This window comes from Prenolepis imparis, unplaced genomic scaffold, assembly GCF_030444845.1.
Source record: "Prenolepis imparis isolate NDT839.2.m4 unplaced genomic scaffold, iyPreImpa1.0 SCAF_1, whole genome shotgun sequence".
In the NCBI taxonomy this organism is placed as follows: Eukaryota; Metazoa; Arthropoda; class Insecta; order Hymenoptera; family Formicidae; genus Prenolepis; species Prenolepis imparis.
The window spans coordinates 27,668,788-27,689,869 of record NW_028141159.1 but is presented as its reverse complement, the minus strand read 5'-3'; the positions used below and the strand labels follow the sequence as shown (position 1 = coordinate 27,689,869).

At 30.8% G+C, this 21,082-nt stretch overlaps 2 protein-coding genes and 1 pseudogene across 2 annotated transcripts; 2 read left to right on the top strand and 1 right to left on the bottom strand.

The window, feature by feature from the left end:
* Positions 1-974: 974 nt before the first annotated feature.
* Positions 975-1,358, top strand: LOC145939132 (protein GVQW3-like). Its single transcript, XM_083043318.1, has one exon. It carries the CDS (start codon positions 975-977, stop codon positions 1,356-1,358), a length of 384 nt encoding a protein of 127 aa, XP_082899444.1.
* Positions 1,359-3,924: 2,566 nt separating this feature from the next.
* On the bottom strand, positions 3,925-7,219 carry LOC145939128 (uncharacterized). The gene is made up of 6 exons (XM_083043302.1): positions 7,216-7,219; positions 6,311-6,475; positions 5,595-5,842; positions 4,666-4,894; positions 4,400-4,581; positions 3,925-4,167 (listed from the first exon to the last, which is right to left on the bottom strand). The coding sequence occupies exons 1-5, from the start codon at positions 7,217-7,219 to the stop codon at positions 4,406-4,408; spliced, it is 822 nt and encodes a 273-aa protein (XP_082899428.1). The 3' UTR covers positions 3,925-4,167; positions 4,400-4,405.
* A 3,271-nt stretch (positions 7,220-10,490) lies between these two features.
* Positions 10,491-13,531, top strand: LOC145939123 (uncharacterized; annotated as a pseudogene).
* The last annotated feature ends 7,551 nt before the right edge of the window (positions 13,532-21,082 follow it).

Below are 21,082 nucleotides of genomic sequence, written 5' to 3'. Positions count from 1 at the left end.
GTTAAGGCTCCTGGCTCCTCGCCGACCATGTCGGAATCGTGACGTCAGAGGCGAGAAAGCACATGCTAAAAATTCTTGAGTGCCATTTTTAAATAAAAAGATATTTTAATAAAACAATACTACAAAATTCTTTGGCACACTTGTAAAATTGTCTGAAAACTATCTTTTTCCCTTTATAATCAATCAACAACTGTAAAATGACCGTAATATGAAGTCCAAGTCGTCTGGTCTTTGCGCATGCGCAGTCATTCCACATGACAAAGTCCGATATTACACTCATTTTATGGTTGTTTATTAACTGTCAAGGGAAAAGCATAGTTTTCGGACAATTTTATAAGTGTGCCAAAGAGATTTGTAGTGTTGTTTCATCGAAATATCTTTTTAGAATTTGTGAATTTAAGAATTTGTTAAGAGGGAAGAGCAGAAAAAGATTTAATATTCATGATTTCATCATACAGTATTCTGCTTTAAATACACTAATAAGATATTCATTGGTATATATGTTTTTATCAATGTGTTATTGTTATTAATATTTGTATTGTCTTATATAAAATTATTTCTTTAATTATTTATTTAATTTAATTATTTCAGTTTGAAATAGATTTTGATAAACTATCTTGGATCTGTTCAAAAACGTGAATCGCCAAAGCTATATTATTTTATTTTAAAGAAATTACAAAATAATAGTATTATATATTGCATGAACAATCGACAATAGGTTAGAATTTTTATTATATACAATCAATTAAATTTTTTGGTTACAGATTGGATATGTTTTATATACGTATATTATGTACGAGGGTGGTTTGAAAAGTCCGTGCAAAGTCAGAGAGCTGGCACCACTGGTGCGTATCGGGGTTATTTTTAGTTAGTAGCATCTCTTGGAAGAACACACACCAAGTTTCAGCCAGATCGGTCTATTTCTCTGTGTTTGGCGTTCGATTGAATCGAGAAAGTCAAGTGATTTCCAAAAAATGGATGAAAGAGAATTTCGTGTGTTGATAAAACATTACTTTATGAAAGGCAAATCGCCTCAGAAGACTAAGGAGAAGCTTGATAAACATTATGGTGAATCTGCACCTTCGATTAGAACAGTTTATAAGTGGTTTCAAAATTTTCGGAGTGGCCATATGAGCACAAGTGACGCTGAACGTTCTGGACGCCCTATTGAGGTCACTACTCCAGAAATCATTGATAAAATCCATGATATGATGATGGATGATAGAAGAGTGAAGGTGCGCGAGATTGCTAGTGCTGTGGGCATCTCGAGTGAACGGGTACATAATATTTTGCATCAACATTTGGGCATGAAAAAGTCCTTTTCCATCACGACAACGCACCAGCTCACTCATCTGTAGTTGTAGCCGCAAAATTGATGGAATTAAGGTTCCAACTCGTTCCGCATCCCCCCTATTCTCCAGATTTGGCTCTCTCGGACTACTACTTGTTCCCCAATATGAAGAAATGGCTGGGGGGAAAGAGATTTTATTCTAACGAGGAGGTGATTGCGGAAACGAATGCCTATTTTGCAGAGTTGGACCAATCTTATTATTTGGAAGCGATCAACAAACTGGAGCAGCGTTGGACGAAGTGTATAAGCTTAAAAGGAGACTACGTTGAAAAATAAAAAAAGTTTATCCCGAAAAATTAAGTAGTTTTCATTTTTGCACGGACTTTTCAAACCACCCTCGTATATTGTATTGTAATATAAATTTATTTTTAAATATAGAGAACAATACAGTGTTAATCTTGATGTTATTAAGCAAATTGTTTCCAGTTAATACTCCTATAAAGTAAAAAGCAGAAAGGAGTTGGTCAGTGGTAATCTTCGCGTCAAGAAATTACAGGTGGTACCTGTACAAATTTTAATTTTTACAAATCTTTTTTTTGGGATGTCGGAGACGGGTCTGTCTTATCGATCGAATGCAAATATTAATTATTATGGAAAATCTTTTTATTGACTATACAGATCAATAAATCCTTTTCCACAATTAAAGTATTTATAAAAATGGATCGCGCACCACATAATTCCATATATAAATACAAAAAAAGTTAAATAACATAGTTTTGTCGTCTGCTTCTCGTGTCAGCTCGTAACAATACTTATTTTTAAAAAAAAGTTCTGCAGTTTGTCTGTGCATAAAATCTGTGCAGCGCGAAAGGATTAGCATGAAGAAATATTAGTGAACAATTAAAAGTGAAATTGCAAGTCTAATAAAAAAGTATTATTCTAATAACGTTTTCACGCATATGTGTGTGTGCGAATCGAGGCTGAAGAATAAAACAGAGCATAAGATTAGTTGCGTGATGTCGCGATAGATGGAGCTGTAATATGTTGAGCTGACAAAGACAGATACAACAGTATATCCTTGTCTATATAATGTGCGTGTAGAATAATACACATACATGAAACAGACATATATACACTAATATTATTGCAATTTCTCATACGTTCTCTCGATTGTACGCTCATTTTATCTCTTTCTAATCACGCATTCAATTTCATTCTCCTCACATACATATATTCGCTTACACATTTACTCACGGTTCTTTCTTTCTCCTTTTCACTCAAACTGCAAATGTAAAAATTGTATGTATTTATAAATATAGAATTATATGTATAGAATTGTATGGATAGAATAGTAGTATAGAATTATATGTATGGAATTGTGTGTATGGAATTGTATGTATAAATTAACAGCATAATTGATTTTAAAAATTGAAACATTTTATTCAAAACACAAATATATATTGTATACACTTATATGTATATCATAATTGAATCGAGGCTCCAAAAATTAGTCATAGCAATTGCATGCATTACAGGTTTTACAATTAAAAAAAGGATCTTATCCTACAACTAGAATGTTTTATAGAAAGCCTGGAGACAAAGCTCGCCTCTAATCTTATTTGCTAAATGAAAAAAAATGCAATGTTGCACGCGCTTCGCTATATTTTAAATCACTACTACTAAGCGCTGGCGGTAGGAACGAGTCCGGACGCGACAAAAAGAAACAAACATAAATAATATAGAAAGAAAGATAGTGTTTTTCATTGGCAGAATTGGTGCGCACTGAGTGCATATAAAGGTTATCGCACACAAATTCACAGTGACATAGGTAATTAAAAAAGTAAAATAATTAATAGTCAGAGCTATTATTATCATTATTCATATTGAACAACAATAATAATAGCTATAACTAATAATTACTTTACTTTTTTAATTACTTATGTCATTGTTAATTTGTGTGCGATAACCTTTATATGCACTCAGTGCGCTCTAGTTCTGCCAATGAAAAACGCTAAGAGAGTGCCTCATAAAGATGTTCATAGACGAGGAACGGCAGCGGTAAAATTTTCTGTGTATTACATCGTCGTAAAATAAAAATTTGTAGAAGTCACTAGATATACGTTGGCTAAAAGTATCTCAGGGTGCTTTCGCTCAGATTAAAATGATCCGTGCGTTGTGATTGGCCAAATCTGAAATTTCATTGAATAAAGTTACAATGAGAGTCAATTTCATTGAAATTTTATTCAATGAAATTTCAGATTTGACCAATCACAACGCACGGATCATTTTAATCTGGATCATTTTGATCTTTCGCGAAAGCACCCTCAGTGTAAACATCATCTGGCGCGATCGGAAGTTGCGCGGGCGAGTCAAGGCAGAGTATAGTGCACGTGCACACAGAAGAATACGTAAGTAAATATATAATATATAATAAGTTATGTTGCAACGACGAGGACGAGAACGACGTTGAGGTGCCCTACACACAGAAAAATACGCAAGTAAATATACTTTATGCAAGTTCATATAATATATAAACTTTATGCATAAGTTCATATAATATATAAACTTATGAAATACTTGAAACAGATAATATTTACTTGCATAAAGTATATTTACTTGCGTATTTTTCTGTGTGTAGGGCACCTCAACGTCGTTCTCGTCCTCGTCGTTGTAACATAACTCGAACACTAGTGCGCGCACATGCGGCTTCTGTAGTTAATGGCGCGCAGATTGGACACCGCAACAATGAAGTCTATATGGAAGTTGGTATCGTCGTCCTTTTCGAAATCCTGAGGATATATCTTCCTCCACCTTTGGCAATTCTTCCTGCAACTGCGCTAGTCGCTCGTGATCGATGTTACTGCTGCCATTTGCACCTGCGAATAATATATATATATATATATATATATATATATATATGAATATATTAACGTGATATAATATATGAATATATTAACGTGAATCTATTATATATGATTGTACATGTACATATACATGTAACAACAGCAACACAGGAGTTTTATCGGTCTCAACACTTATATATGAAAAATACATATATGAAAGAGAGAGAGAGAGAGAGAGAGAGAGAGAGAGAGAGAGATATTTTACCTTTTTTTAATACCGAGGATAAGGCGTGAATTGGAAAAATCCACTTGCGTGCGGTGCGGGAACGTATCCACTTGCGTGTGGTGCGGGAACGTATCCACTTGCGTGCAGTGCGGGAACGTATCCACTTGCGTGCGGTGCGGGAACGTATCCACTTGCGTGCGGTGCGGGAACGTATCCACTTGCGTGCAGTACGGGAACGTATCCACTTGCGTGCGGTGCGGGAACGTATGCATTTGCAGGCGGTACGGGAACGTATGCACTTGCGTGCGGTGCGAGAACGTATGCATTTGCAGGCGGTGCGGGAACATATGTACTTGCAGGCGGTGCGGGAACGTATGCACTTGCAGGCGGTGCAGGAACGTATGCACTTGCGGGTGGTGCGGGGACGTATCCACTTGCGGGCGTGGATACGTAAATAGGGGGAACGGCGTTAAAATGTTTCCTATTTTTACGCCGTTCCCTATTCACCGCCCGCCTAACAGCTTCATTTATGCGCTGAAAAAAAATTAGTAAAAATTATATTATATTATATATTATATTATATTATATATTATATTATATTATATATTATATTATATTATATATTATATTATATATAATATATATAATATAATATAATATTCGACCGGAGTGACGGCCGAACTCCTACGGGTTAGCGCCAGCGGAATTAAAATTATCGATAATTATATTATTATATTATTATATTAAATCATATTATATTATTTTCAATGCACATGTTTATTTAATGCGTAGTTAAAAATTTTATATCATTTGCAAATCTCACATTATATTAATATGTGAATTGCAAATAGTAATAATATAATGAACAAATCATCAATATATGTGTATATGTGTGTGTGTTTGTGTGTGTGTAGTATGTATGGCTATGTTCGGAAACGTCTCCAGTGCATTTCCTTTCTTTCTATATCACTGAGATAGAAGTGATGTAGAAAGATGTTTCCGAACGTAGCCATACATACTACACACACACAAACACACACACACATATACACATATATTGATGACTTGTTCATTATATATTACTATTTGCAATTCACATATTAATATAATGTGTGATTTGCAAATAATATAAAATTTTTAACTACGCATTAAATATGTGCAGTGCAATCAATATAATAAACTAGATGTTAGTATATGTCTATGTCTTTTTTCCGCCATGAATAAAAAAACTTACTTTTTTTACATTTTCTCGCCCTGTTATGGTCGTTCTGTAATGGTCCTGGACGGATGACAATGCCGACGGCGATGGCGACGGCGACGGCACCGACGCCAACGGCGACGGCGACGGCGACGGAACCGACGCCAACGGCGACGTCGCCGTCGCTGCCATCCTCGTCGCCGTCGCTGCCGTCCTCGTCGTCATCGCTGCCGTCCTCGTCGTCGTCGCCGCTTCCACCATCAACTTACTGCCCTCGCTTCGTGCTACAAAAATGCATTTTTTTATTTAAAATGTTTATTTAAAATGTTTCTCTTACATTTTCAACAGAATATGGGGATCGAGAACATTCTCTTTCTTAGGTTATAAGCACATGCGACGCAACAGTTTACGTAAATCATAGATATAAGTAATGCACAAGATTTTTGGCGTATGTCGTAGAAATGTACTACAATTGTTACTTTTGATTGTAGCACATTTTTATTATACGCCAAAAATTTGTGCGTAACTTACGTCTATGACTTACGTAAATTGTTGCGCCGCATGTGCTCATAACCTAAGAAAGAGAATGTTCTCGATCCCCATATTCTGTTGAAAATGCAAGAGAAACATGTGCTCATAACCTAAGAAAAAGAATAAGAACGAGAAAAGCGAGAGATTATATATCATTATAACTGCAGCGTAATCTATACGACTTACCTAAATTTCAATAATAATTTATATAAAATACTTACGTCGTGGCATCGTGTTCGAGGTTCGACGTTGCTTGACGATCGACGTGGCTTGACGACTGACGATGCCAGTAACGAGACGGAGAACGGAGACGCTGGCAGCAGACACAGTGTTGCCAGTTTCGAAACGCTGGCTGGCAACAGGCAATTGCGTATGGAATAACGCAGCTATCGAAAATTGTATATAGTTCGACGCTCCAGTATAGAGGACAGATATATTTTGTTTTCTGTCTTTTTTATACCAAGCCGACAATGAAGAAGAGAGACACAGCTGTTCACTAATACGCGTGACAGTTTTTTTACAGCCTCTTATATATATATATATATATATATATATATATATGATATTTAAATTTATGATTTATGATTTTTAAAATGTATTATACTCGTATAATACATTTTTAAAGTGATAGATGACATACAGGGTATAAATTTAAATATCATATATATATATTATATATATTATATATATTATATATATATATATTATATAATATATATATATATGATATTTAAATTTATACCCTGTATGTCATCTATCACTTTAAAAATGTATTATATAATACATTTTAAAAATCATAAATATACATAGTACATTTTTTAAAATCGTAAATTCATAAATAAATAAATTCTACATTATTTATATATATATATATATATATATATATATAAGAGGCTGGAAAAAAACTGTCACGCGTATTAGTGAACAGCTGTGTCTCTCTTCTTCATTGTCGGCTTGGTATAAAAAAGACAGAAAACAAAATATATCTGTCCTCCTCTATACTGAAGCGTCGAACTATATAATTTTCGATAGCTGCGTTATTCCATATACGCAATTGCCTGTTGCCAGCCAGCGTCTCGAAACTGGCAACGTTGTGTCTGTTATATATATATTTGCGCGGGATTACTCATTGTCGTGCGGTACTACGTACGTGTAAGCAGCGCGACTCGACCGTTACAACGTGTTATAACGTGTCAAATAGTGAACTGTGATATATAGTGATATTTTCAGTGATATTTATATAATTATATACATAGTGTATAATGGGAGCAAACAGAAATAAACGCTTGCCTGTCTCTGTTCCCAGATTGAACAAAAAGAGAGCATGGTTTAAAAGGTTAGTAATGTCATAATATTATAATTGATTCAGAATTACTGTTACATACAGCACAAATACACATTATATATATCTGTTTATTATGCACATAAATGTATACCGATTAGACGGACAAAGAGAAAGATTAAAAAAAGAGATAAAAGAGAAGAGAAAGAAATAGAAAGAGAGCGAGCGAGCGAGCCTTTTTATAAACATTGACAAGCAATATATTATTATGGCTCTGTATTTTTATGCTACGATGTTAGGAGAAAATCATCTCCGAGACGATTCACACGTCATTTCAGAGATGATCTTTCAACGAATAACATGACATCGCGGCACAGGAATACAGCTCACTCACTATCTTTCTCTTCTTTTCTCTTCTTTCTTTTTTTCTTCTGTATCTGTTCATTTATTCATTATGTACATTTATATGCATAATAAATAGATATATAATCCGTGTTCATTTGTACTGTTTATAACAAATAATTATGTATATATATATGTGTGTATATATATATATATATGTATATATGTAATGTGTATGTGTGTGTACAGAGTGTTAAAAAATTAGACCGACAATTTTTAAAGGGAAGACTTCAAAATAAATATTTTTTGTTATTACTATTTTTCTCTACGTTTTTTATTTGATACTAATGTTAAATGAAATAGGAGTTTGTAACTTAAACAATTAACAAATATATAATTAGAAAAATTAAATTGTATTTGTTACAATTAAATTAAATACTCAAAAATTCCTTTATTAATTTTAATACAAAAGTGACAAACAGAAGTCACAAACTCATATCTCATATCATTAATAATCTTAGAACTAAACGTTATAGAGAAATTATTAACAAAAAATGTTTATTTTGAAGTTGTCTTTCTCCCTTCCAAGTTTGTCGGTCTAATTTATTAACACACTGTATGTATATATGTACACACACACACACACACATTTTTTATACAAGATGATCCAAAAAGATGGCGAAAAATTTATTTTCAAGTAAAATGTTAAGTATTATTTATTCATATTTACAAATTATATGTCAAAATGCAATTTTCAAATAATTTTTCATTTTCAACAAGAATTACAAAAAATCTGCAAAAACTAAAAAATAATTATATGTCAAATATTAGCTGTAACAATATTTTTTCTTTAGTTATGCATTTGTAGAAAATTTCCGACAATATAAATTTTCAGACTTTGAAATACTGTACAAACGCATAAGTGGATAAATAAAAAGCATTCCAACTAAGATGTGACATACAATTATTGACTTTATTTTTAACCATTTCAATAATAGTTACGATAGTGATAATAAAATTTTATAATCCAACTTTTGAATAATAAGTTATTCAAGTTTAATTTACATTAGATTTAATTTAATTTGCCTGTTTGCGAAAAATGAGCACTTTTCGACAAAATACCTTTTTGGATTACTTGACATCTTACGTACATATAAATTTATATTTATATAATTATATTGTGCCACAATATTTGTTTCTACATTATTCTTGTACACTATGTATACACAAACATATACACATACACAAATAATCGTGATACAAGTACAATCTCTGACAGATAAAAATGCAATCCTTTGTTTATTTTTTATATATAATTAATAATTGTTATAATTTTTATTATAATTATTTATATTTAATTATAATTATTTATATTTAATTATAATTATTTATATTTAATTATAATTGTTATTATAATTAAATATTATTGTTATTTTATTGTAGTAGTTAGTGCCAGAGGCGATCTATTCGTGTGCTGGTTGAAAAAAATAATTCCAGAGGCGATCTATTCGTGTGCTGGTTGTAAAAAATAATCCCAGAGGCGATCTATTCGTGTGCTGGTTGTAAAAAATAATTCCAGAGGCGATCTATTCGTGTGCTGGTTGTAACAAATAATTCCAGAGGCGATCTATTCGTGTGCTGGTTGTAACAAATAATTCCAGAGGCGATCTATTCGTGTACTGGTTGTAAAAAATAATTCCAGAGGCGATCTATTCGTGTGCTGTTTGTAAAAAATAATCCCAGAGGCGATCTATTCGTGTGCTGGTTGTAAAAAATAATTCCAGAGGCGATCTATTCGTGTGCTGGTTGTAACAAATAATTCCAGAGGCGATCTATTCGTGTGCTGGTTGTAAAAAATAATTCCAGAGGCGATCTATTCGTGTGCTGGTTGTAAAAAATAATTCCAGAGGCGATCTATTCGTGTGCTGGTTGTAACAAATAATCCCAGAGGCGATCTATTCGTGTGCTGGTTGTTTTAAAAAATAATTTCAGAGACGATATATTCGTGTGCTGGTTGTTTAAAAAAATATTTTATACCAAATGCGGTTTGCATGTGCGCTTTGGTTTAGTGAAAAATATGGCATTTGTTGTAAAAAAATTTTTAATAATAATTATTTCTATTATAAATCTACGATTTTAGATTTTTTAAACAAAGGATTGCACTTATTTTTCAGAGACGTTTTTTAAATAGAATTGTTAGAACTTATGTACAAATGTGGCATTTTATTTCTTTGCATAAGATTTTATAATATAATAATCTATTTATTTTTCTTTGCAGGCGACAATTTTTAAAGAAATTAGGGAAGGCCCAAGAAGCTAATAACTCCAATATTATAAAGATTACCAAGGGTACTGACGACGAATCCATCGATTTTTGTAAATCAATGGGATCACCCAACATGGATTCGAAAATCAGTACCCAGGTAATGCAATGCTTGGAGTCAAATAAAGGTACGTATTATCAAAATGACAATTGCGATGATAACAATTCTCTTGTTATTGTCAACGAAGCCCTTCTAGACAGTTCTTGTATACAAGAAAACTTGCCTGAAGGCCGTCGCATTGTCGATGATAATTGCGATAACAATTCTCTTGTTATTATCAACGAAGCCCTTCTAATCAGTTCTTGTATACAAGAAAACTTGCTTGAAGACCGTCGCATTGTCGATAATTGCGATGATAACAATTCTCTTGTTATTGACAACGAAGCCCTTCCATACAGTTGTTGTATACAAGAAAACTTGCCTGAAGGCCGTCGCATTGTCGACATTTCTCATATGTGGAATGAAATCCAAACAACATTTAATGATCATATGAAAGGAATAGAGTGCCATTTTAGAGATTGAAAACTCATGTATACTCTTTCCAAAGGGTTAAAGACGCAATTTTTCTTTAAGTGCCAAATGTGCAATACTACAGCTAATTTCTGGTCAGAACCCGAAGAGCCAAAAACATTGGGCATTAATATGGCTGCTGTAGCAGGAACTATTACAGTGGGAATTGGCTATGCCCAGCTGGAAGAATTGTGTGCAGCCATAAATATTCCATGTATGTCCGATAAAACTTATATTAAAAATCGAGAAAAGTTAGTCGATGATTTTGAGAAAACAGCCATGGAAAATATGAAAATGGCAAAGTTGAAAAGCAACTCGCTCTCGAAAGGAACAATGTTATAAACGGTGTTCCGTACATAACTGTTATAGCGGATGGTAGTTAGATGAAGAGATCGTACGGCACCGCCTACGATTCTCTTTCCGGTGTTGGTGCTATAATTGGTTACCGCACGAAAAAGATTCTCTTCGTCGGTGTCCGCAATAAATTTTGCACCATATGTGATATAGCGGAACGAAACAGAATCGAACCAAGAGATCATAAATGCTATAAAAATTTCAATCGTAACGCAAGCTCCACAAGCATGGAGAGCGACGCCATTGCAGAAGGCTTTAAAAATAGCCTAGAAATGCATGGATTAATTTATAGAACGATTATTGCCGATGGTGATAGCAGCGTATATCAGACCATCGTTGATAGCAGACCATATCGGGAACATATGGTAACCGTGAAAAAAATAGAATGTACCAATCATTTGCTTCGAAATCTATGCACAAAGCTGAAGGCTGTAGCAGAGACAACTCAACAAAAAACGCATAGAAAGCGTGGTTTCGTTCAGCTACGAAATGTTGTAAAAGACAATATTTCGAAGAAGAGAAAAGAAGTGATAGAAGCAATTGATTTACGAAGAGAACAAGAGCAATCTGACCATTATAAGGCTAGAGAATTACAAAAAGATATATTAAATATTCCTAGCCATATATTTGGTGAACATAAACGATGTAAGGAACGCGGTCGTATATGTGACCTTGATGAAACGAAGAAAAATTATGTACCGTTTCTCAAGTTGCACGGTCTTTACCAAAAAGTAGAGAATGCTATCATATATGTAAGCACTTATTCTGACAGCTTGTTGTTAAAATTCACCAACAATCCTGCAGAGTCGTTCAATTCGATAATCTGCAAAGAAATTGGTGGCAAGCGCATTAATTTTGGTAACCGGGGCTCCTACAATGCTAGAATTGCGGGAGCAGTTGTGTAATTTAATACGCAACAAGTTCTCACGGAAGTACATAATAGCATGGGTAAAAATGTTCCTCCTGTTATCGAGACTCTGGAAAAGCGACGACAAGTAAAAGTTGCAAGAACTAGAGAATCTCGGGAAGTAAATGGAAGGCAAAAGAAATTTAAAAGGGAATCAGGAACAGATTGCCATTACGGTCCGCAATCACAAAAACCTGATCTTCCACCCGATGTTTTTGAACAACTTCGACAAAATCATTTGGAAAAGTTGTTTGAAAATGGGAAAAATTGGAGACAAATTGAACATAATACAACAGAGCAAAGTGATTCAGATTTGTGGCATACATTGAGACAGGAATTGTTGACGGCATCTAATTTTGGAATCGTATGTCGCATGAGATCGACAACGTCTTGCGCCGCGACTGTAAAGAACATTATATTTCCTCCCTCTGTCGATACTGCGGCTATGAAATATGGTCGCGAAATGGAAAAAATTGCGAGAAAAGAATTGGCTGTAATATTGAAAAAGGAGATTAAAACTTGCGGATTATTTATTGATATTAAAAATCCATGCTTGGGTGCTTCTCCTGACGGACTCATAGATGAAGATGGTCTGGTAGAAATAAAATGTCCTCTATCAGCTGAGCATTTAACAGCGGAAGAGGCCATAAAGACATTGCCTCAACTGAAAGGCAACTTTGATAAGAAAAATCCAGATAATATGAATCGAAACCACCGATTTTTCTATCAAATTCAAGGCCAGTTAAATATAACGCAGTGAGATTATTGTATTTTCGCTGTGTGGACGCCAAACAGCTTGAAAATAGTACGTGTTAATAAAGACAATGTATTTTGGAGTAATCAAATGCTGCCCTTTTTAACACGTTTCTATTACGATTGCATGCTTCCGGAAATCTTAGATAGTCGGCATAATAGACATATGCCAATTAGAAATCCAAGCTATATAATAGAAGCTCAAGAAAAAGCAGCCAAAAAAAGAATTAACCGAACAAGTCTTCGACAGTGTAATGTAGAAGACGAAAACATTGCCAAAGAAAATAAATGTATCAAATCAAATATGTTATCGATGGAAGCAACTATTACTGCTTTGAATGCAGAACAAGATGATGATTGCACCGTAGTTAGTTACTCGAAAAATACAGAAGAGCTAATTGAACACGATATGGCAAAACAAAAAGAATTTCTAGATAATTCGGTAGCTCCTTTTTATTTAGTAAAGGATAATGTATTACCTTTACATAGTAAAATAAATGATGAATCATTGGATCGATTTTTGCGCGTCATAAGAGATAATTCTTGTTTTGAAACACAAAGTGTGTTATATTTGGAATATCCTCATATAATTGAAGCAAGTCGTAGCGACAAAAGCTTACAAATTATTGAAGGAAATTGCAGTGATCACTGGCGATGTATTTCTTTTGATGGCACCAAGCTTCGAGTGTACGATAGTCTACCCGGCTGTACATACGATAAATTGGTGCCTAAAGAAAAAAATTACGTTCATCACCGTTATCCTCAAATAAATAAAAAAAATATAATATTTGAAAAGGTTCAAACACAACCTGATGGTATATGTTGTGGAATCTTTGCTGCAGCATTTGCTACAACTATAGCTTTAGGAGGAAATCCTTGTAATGAGACATATTCTCATAATGTTAAATATATGAGGCAACATTTTCTTCAAATTGTAGCAGAAAATAAATTGTCGCCTTTTCCTAAATAATAAAAATTTACCATTATATCAGAACTTTATTATATTCCAATAAATATCGTTGCATTAGACGCCTCAATGCAAATGTCTTGTTTGCAATTAATCGGAGAGACGAAAAAAAAATACATATAATGTGGTTGCGTTCTCACGGGAATGGGCGATGGAGGGGCCCATTCTATCCTCGATATTTAAAAAAATATTATATAATATAATATTCTATTATATTGTATATTTTATCGTTTTAAAAATATTTTATTCCAGAGGCGATCTATTCGTGAGCTGGTTGTTATATTTTCTATTTTCTCAATTATATTGATTAGAGAAAAATAAGCAAAGTGTGTACTGCATACATTGTAACTTATAGAAAGTTACATGTAATATCAATATAATATATTTATCATATACATGTGTATATATATATTCCGGATGTTCTAAATAAAACGTTACAAATTTTTATCTCTAAAAGTATTATTTCTTAAAAAAAATGCTTTAAATAAAAGTTCCCGTTTTTCAAGGATATAAGTTGATGTTACAGGAATGTTTGTAGGAGGCAATTTTCATGGTCAACTTGATTTCTTTATATGGAATTATTCTAAGTGTTTATGTAAATAAATTCCTTGTAACATTCTGCATAAAAAATTATAAGAGTAAAATAGACAATAATTGAACAGTTTACGAGATATTTTACATAATCTGACATATTTTGATATAAAATACAAAATATCTCGTAAAATATTTAGTTTTCGATAATCTTACCACTTTTATGTATAGAATAATTAGACTAATCAATTGGTATAAAAAAACATAGTTATTTTTGAGAAAAAATATACAATTTGCAACATATAGAGCTATATATTTTTTCGTAAACTACGTGTTTTCTTTATACCAATTGATTCGTCTAATTATTCTATGCTTAAAAGTATTAAAATAAGATTATTAAAAAGTAAATATTTTACGAGATATTTTGTACTTTATATAAAAAATATGTTAGATTATGTAAAATGTCGCTCGTAAACTGTTCAATTATTGACTACTTTTCCTTATAATTTTTTATCCAGAATGTTACAAGGAATCTATGTACATAAACGCTTAGAATAATTCCATATAAAATAATCAAATTGATAAAAATAAGCTTGAAAACTGCCTCCTACAAATATTTCTATAACATCAACTTATGCCCCTTTTGAGATACTGAAACTTTTATTTAAAACATTTTTTTCTAGAAATAATATTTTTAGAGATAAAAATTTGTAACGCTTATTTTAAACACCTGGTATATATATATTTTTATATATCTATTCTTCCTATATATATAGTATATATATATATATATATATATATATATTTTACATGTATACATACATGTATAGATGCATATATACATATATATATTGTATATATATATATATATATATATATATATATATATTATTCAGAAAGTGAATCCGAAGAAGATCCATTATATCCACTCAACATTAACACTATCACCTTAGTAAACATAATAAAGAAGGTATTAAATTTAAAATATTAGAAAAAAGAAAAATAAATAATAAATGTAATTTAATGAACTTGATAAGTATTTTATGTGCGATATACATATAATTCTTATATTAAAATTTTAGAATGTTTGTCACAGTTTTCAATTACTCAAGAAGAGATAGAGAATACACAGCCCTCAATTAGGCAAGAATATATTGAGAATACACAATCATCAATTAGACAAGAAGATATTGAGAATACATAGTCCTCAATTATGCAAGAAGAGATTGTTTATGCGGCAATCCATGTAACAGGTAAATTATTTTTTTCCAACTATTGTAGATAATTTTCTTCTGTAATATATGTATTCTTTAAGTTATAAATAATTGTTCTTTATTTTTAGACTAGTGCAACTGAATAAATTTTTGTAGAAGATGATTTAAAGCCTCTTCGTCACTCAACTAACCTTGCGATGATATTGATGCCTTGATACCATCGATAAAGAATCTTCATTGTTTGAAGGCAGACTCTCCTCACCATTTAAATAATCTCTTGATGATATTGTCTTAATCTATTAATCGCGTATAGTATAGTTTCACGTGTAGTATAGTTTCAAAATGCCGAAAGATATACGTTACTTATCAAAACGCAGAGTTAATCAATTACTTATTTCTGAAACTTCTGAAACTGATACTACAGTTTTCAAAAATCATAATAGAGATAGTAATAAAATTGAAACATTTACAGTTGAACATGTTTCAAATTATAATAATATAGAGAATGAAAATAAAATTGATAATATGATTACTACATTTGATGTACCTCATAGTTTAAATGTTAGCTTAAATAATCATATTATTGATAAAGATATCGTTCACACTAATTTTAATGTACATAATGTAAATATTAATGTTAATTCTGATATTTCGATTAGTGAAAAGTTGCCAATACAAAAAAGAATTTTAGTTGATTTGAGGTCATGGGTTATACAAGAAAATATATCTCGTACAGCGCTCAATTCTTTATTAGAACTTCTTCATATTCATGGCCATAAAGATGAATTGCCTCGCGATGCACGAACTTTAATGAAAACTCCAAAAGCAGTTACACAAAATATTAAAAGTATTAATAATGGATTTTATATCCATTTTGGTGTTGAAAATGGCATTAAACAATTATTAGCAAAATATTTTGAAACATGTCCAAACAAAATTGAAATACAAATAAATTGTGACGGTATTTCAATATCTAAAAGTTCAGGGTCTCAGTTTTGGCCTATTTTAATATTAATATGTAAGCCAATTTATACTAATCCTGTCGTTATTGGTATGCATTATGGTCTTTCAAAACCGATTAATGCAAATATATACCTTAAAGAATTTGTTAATGAAATGATCAATATCCAAAAAAATGGCATTGATTTTAATAGTACAAACTGTAAAATTGTAATTCAAGCCATTATTTGCGATGCTCCTGCCAGAGCTTTTATTACATATACAAAAAATCATTCGGGTTATTTTGGATGTAGTAAGTGTATTCAAGAAGGAGAATGGAAAAATTATGTAATTTTTCCCAAATGGAATAGTACTCTCAGAACCGATGAATCATTTCGCAATAAACAACAAATTGAACATCATACAGATACATCTGTTTTAGAGCAGTTACACATAGGTATGGTTTCTCAAATAGCTTTGGATTATATGCATTTAGTTTGTTTAGGTGTTATGAAACGACTTTTAAATATTTGGTTAAAAGGTCCAAAAAATATTCGTTTAAGAGTAAATGAACAAAAAATCGTTTCTAAAATGTTATTGGATACAAGAGGTTCAATACCATACGAATTTGCACGGTTACCACGAAGTTTGGAAGATTGTGGAAGATGGAAAGCAACTGAATTTCGGCAGTTTTTACTATATCTTGAACCAGTACTTTTAAAGAATGTTTTGTCTAATGATTATTATACACATTTTTTAACATTTAGTATTGCAATAAGAATTTTATGTCATTCAGAATTATGTTTATCAATGAATGATTATGCTCATAATTTACTACTTTATTTTGTATCACATTTTTCTGAATTATATGGTCTAGAGAATATGGCATATAATGTTCATAATTTGGTACATCTAAGTAATGAAGTTAAAAAATTCGGTTGTCTTGACAAATTTAGTTGCTTTCCATTTGAAAATTACTTAAAAACTTTACGACAAAAAATTAAAAATTCACCGAAACCTTTAGAACAACTTGTAAATCGATTAGAAGAAGAAAATGCACTTCCTTTAAGAAAAGTATTTAAGAAATCATATCCTATTGTACATTATAAAAATTTACTTAAAGTTTCTAAGGTAGAATACGAAAAATTTATTATTTCATCGAAAGAACCAAATAATTGCGTAATATTATCAGATAATAAAATTATTCTAATAAACAAATTTGTGTTAAAAAATGAAAACGTATATCTTTGCGGTCATAAAATTAGTAATACTCATTCTCTTTTTTTAAAACCTTGTGATTCTCAAAATTTAAATATAGTTGTAATCGATAATTCTTCCACTTCTGAAACTATTATTACTGTTTCAGCTGAAAAAGTACAAACAAAATGTTTAAAATTATCAATTTTTAATTCAGGTAAATATATAATATTACCTTTAATACATCATAGATTATAATTATTTAATTATAAATAAAATTATATCTATGATGTATTAAAGGCAAATTAAATTAAATAAATTAAATAACATGCGTTGAAAAGTCGCTAATTAAATAATATATATTGTTAAATATACAGTAATGATAAAAAATATATAAATACATACATATATATTATTATAATACATTATATTATAATATACATATATACAAATGTATATATATAATATTGTATTTTAATAATGTCTATGGATTATAGCGAGTAATGTATTATAAAATGTATTATATATGTATAAATGTATGCGTACACTCTGTATATGTATGTATATATTGTATAAATGTATATATTGTATATATTGTATAATTGTATATATTGTATATATTGTATAAATGTATATATTGTATATATTGTATAAATGTATATATTGTATATATTGTATAAATGTATATATTGTATATATTGTATAAATGTATATATTGTATATATTGTATAAATAATGTATATGTATTGTATATAAATGTGTGTATATATTGGTATTATAATAATAATTAATGTATCTTATAATATATGTATACACAAATGTATTTTATAACTTTAGAATGTTACCTAAAAATATGAAAAAAACTTTAATAAAAGCTTTAATTAAAAATCCGTTCTTTATTTTTCTAATTATATCTCTTTCTTTTTTTCTAGTTTAACAGAAATTTTTTTAAATATTTTTATAAATTATTGCAATATAAAATTTTCGTATTAATAAAAAAAAACTAATATTATAAGTCCTAACAATATTTTATAATCTAATTATGTAATATATATATATATATATATATATAAATTTATATAACATTAATATAATAATGTTAAATTGCATTAATATTTAATACAGTAACCATTGTAATATTACATTGTAATACATATGATATATTTCTGTTTTATATCATATAAGTAACATTGTAATATTACATTGCAACACATGATATATTTCTGTTTTATATCATATAAGTAACTTATGTTATATTACTTGTTACTACCATGTTATATTATTGTAACAAACAGTGTTTACTGGGAAGGTCTTGTAGCTCTTCGCACCACATACATATATATTTTTTTCAATTAAATTTTGCATATATTGCAACTAGAATTTGTATGTATATACTAATGATGAATTAAAGAACGATAATTTTTGAATTGTTTTCATTTTGCTTTTGATGTGCTTATGTATAACTTTATGATTTTATCTTCATGACTAAGATTTTTTCTTATAATCATACTGAATTATTCTATTTCAACTGCAATAAATTCTCTTTTTTCAAAATTGTTTTTTGCAAAAAAAGTTTATTACAAAATATTTATACTAAAAAAATCATTACTAAGCCATTAAAAAAAATTTGGTTTGCATTTGTTTTTATAGTATTTGAATGTTTCGCGCTTTGTAACTGTGAATTTCCGGTTTCGACCCAGACATGGCAGCTACAGCGACGGTGTCAAGACTCTTATTATAGGGACTCTACTCCGAATTGATGTTGGAGACCTCGCGCGGTGACAACGCGAAACTCCGGTTTCAATGTTGCCAACGCTGAGAAACGAACTCCCAGGTTCTATATAGTGGTGTATGTATGTACACGTACACACACTATTGCATTGCTCACGCGGACGCACGGTAGAGAGACAAGGATCGATAATCACGTCATCCTTGTTCCTCTACCGTGCTGATCACGTGACCATGCTATACGCGAGATACGGCCTGAAAATGCTTTCTGGCCTTCTGTAGCAGAAGGCAGTAACGTAGCAAGACTAAACACCCGTTTGTTGTTAATTTTATATATGCTTTTTTATGCATATATGTGCATATATATATACAAATAGTATTAAAAATTTATATGTTTCCAAATTGTACAATGATATATAATAATAATAAAATAATAATTCGTAGCGTGAAGTAATACACAGCATGTAAGACACGGGCGCTTATTAGGCTTGGCAATTTATTGCTTTTTCACTTATACTTTTCATCGAAATTTTTCATGTATCGTCAGCGCGATAGAGAAATAATAGGAGAGTCTTTTGTTTCATTATCCTGTAGCAATTATAGATTGGCGAATATGTTGAATCTTTATTTCTTTTCGATTATTGATGTTATTGTATAATCTCTACTCCATAAATACTTATAACGTGAAAGAACTTTTAGGAGTAATGTATGATGGCTCAATGAAAGAATAATTTTCAGCCTGTCACCCAGAAAATTTGAGTTCAAATTTATCAATATCAATTATTTTATAATACATTGGCATATACAAAAATTATTAAAAAATATTTTCTTTGTAAAGGCGACAAACTTAAAAATTTTTAAATATTGAAAATATTATTATTTTACAACTACACACATCCCAAGTAGCACAAGAATGTATAAAAAATATTTAAAACTCATTTTCAAAGATATTTTAAAAATGTTAAAATAATGAGAAGTCCCTTTTTATTAATTAAAAAAACATTCATTATTTTTATTTAAAGTTTATTAAAAATTTAATATTTCATAAATAAAATATTAATGAAATATTAATGAAAATCTCTCTCTCTCTCTCTCTCTCTCTCTCTCTCTCTCTCTCTCTCTCTCTCTCTCTCTCTCTTCTCTCTCTCTCTCTCTCTCTCTCTCTCTCTCTCTCTCTCTCGCGCTCTCGCTACTTGGGACATTGTATATAAATGCAAAATAATTCTGTAAATAAATTAATCCAGTAATAAATCTATATAGCAGCTGTGTGTGTGTGTGTGTGTGTGTATATTATATATATATATATATATACTTATATATTTTATATTTTATAAATAAGAATGAATAAATATTATGCAGACAATATATTAAGTACAAGATGTTCAGTCTGTGCCATATATGTTAAAAGCTAAAGCTTCCATCAATAATTAATAGTCCAATGAATATATAGTAAATTAACAATTATTTTTATATATTCAAATATACAATTTTATATAAAAATAATTGTTGATTATACTATATTCATTGGACTATTAATTATTGATGGAAGCTTTGACCTTTTATATGGCACAGACTGAACATCTTGTACTTAATATTGTCGGCATAATATTTATTCATTTAAAATTTATTTAAATTACATTTATCATTATATGTATTAATATTATAATAATATGTGTTATTATTACATATTATTACTTATACTATTCAAAATAAATATTTTATATTTTATCCGTACGTGTATATTTATTTCATGTTATTTTATACATAAAAATATTTTTTTTATATCTATATATGTGCGTGCGTGCGTGCGTGCGTGCGTGCGTGCGTGCGTGCGTGCGTGCGTGCGTGCGTGCGTGCGTGCGTGCGTGCGTGCGTGCGTTGCGTGCGTGCGTGCGTGCGTGCGCGCGCGGCGCGTGTGTAGTACTCTGCGTTGATACCACTGCTT

Bases quoted from the DNA above. Each gene is read 5' to 3' on its own strand.
- LOC145939128 (XM_083043302.1), bottom strand. The intron at 5,843-6,310 runs GTAAGTATTTTA...GCATTTTTGTAG, and splicing joins CTCGAACACGATGCCACGAC to CACGAAGCGAGGGCAGTAAG. The intron at 4,895-5,594 runs GTAAGTTTTTTT...ATTTTTTTTCAG, and splicing joins GGCGAGAAAATGTAAAAAAA to CGCATAAATGAAGCTGTTAG.
- LOC145939132 (XM_083043318.1), top strand. From the start codon at position 975: ATGGATGAAAGAGAATTTCGTGTGTTGATAAAACATTACTTTATGAAA.